The following is a 564-nucleotide window of genomic DNA, read 5'->3' on the forward strand; positions in this document are numbered from 1 at the left end:
TGCGATATGTGCCACTTTCCACATGCGCCACTTCCATCGGAACATTGTTCGCCACTTTAGTGGCTTTGGGATGTCGTTTAGGCCACGACGACTGTTCCCCTTCAGAACCTGAAACTCAACAACCCACGAGTCAAATTCGAGTCGTCTCTTGCATGTGTTTGGCGAGGTGGGTGTACTCTATGGCCCGCTCACGTTTGAAGCAGTCGGTCGCTTACGACCGTACTTTGTTGATTGTGAAAAGCGAGTATGAGTCGTGGCGTTCGAGTTGGTTGTCGTAAGATGGATTTAGCATGACTCGAGCGAGTTTTTGGAATTCAAACACCCTCTGTGTCTTGTTTGAGCATGCTCGCGCCTGACTCGTGGGCCTTGTCGCCATGGACCGGCTGTCGTTACCTTGCATCAGGAACTGGGGGGGATTGTTATGGTCCTGGTTGGTCACGATGAGATGGTCCGGTTGGCCTTGGCAGCTTCGACGCATCGCATGTGCTTGGCGGTGTACTTGCCATTCAGCTCAAAGTTGCGCTTGGCTTTGTTCCCCTTCTTTTCTTGACGGGTCTTGGGCTC

At 52.5% G+C, this 564-nt stretch overlaps 1 protein-coding gene across 1 annotated transcript; it reads right to left on the reverse strand.

The window, feature by feature from the left end:
- Positions 1 to 435: 435 nt before the first annotated feature.
- Positions 436 to 555, reverse strand: H310_10585 (hypothetical protein; the record flags this gene model as incomplete). The annotated part of the gene is made up of 1 exon (XM_008877009.1): positions 436 to 555. A coding segment is annotated over one exon (120 nt), but the record flags the coding sequence as incomplete, so codon positions are not given.
- Between the last annotated feature and the right edge of the window lie 9 nt (positions 556 to 564).

This window comes from Aphanomyces invadans (assembly GCF_000520115.1).
Source record: "Aphanomyces invadans strain NJM9701 unplaced genomic scaffold supercont1.27, whole genome shotgun sequence".
Lineage (NCBI taxonomy): Eukaryota > Oomycota > Saprolegniomycetes > Saprolegniales > Verrucalvaceae > Aphanomyces > Aphanomyces invadans.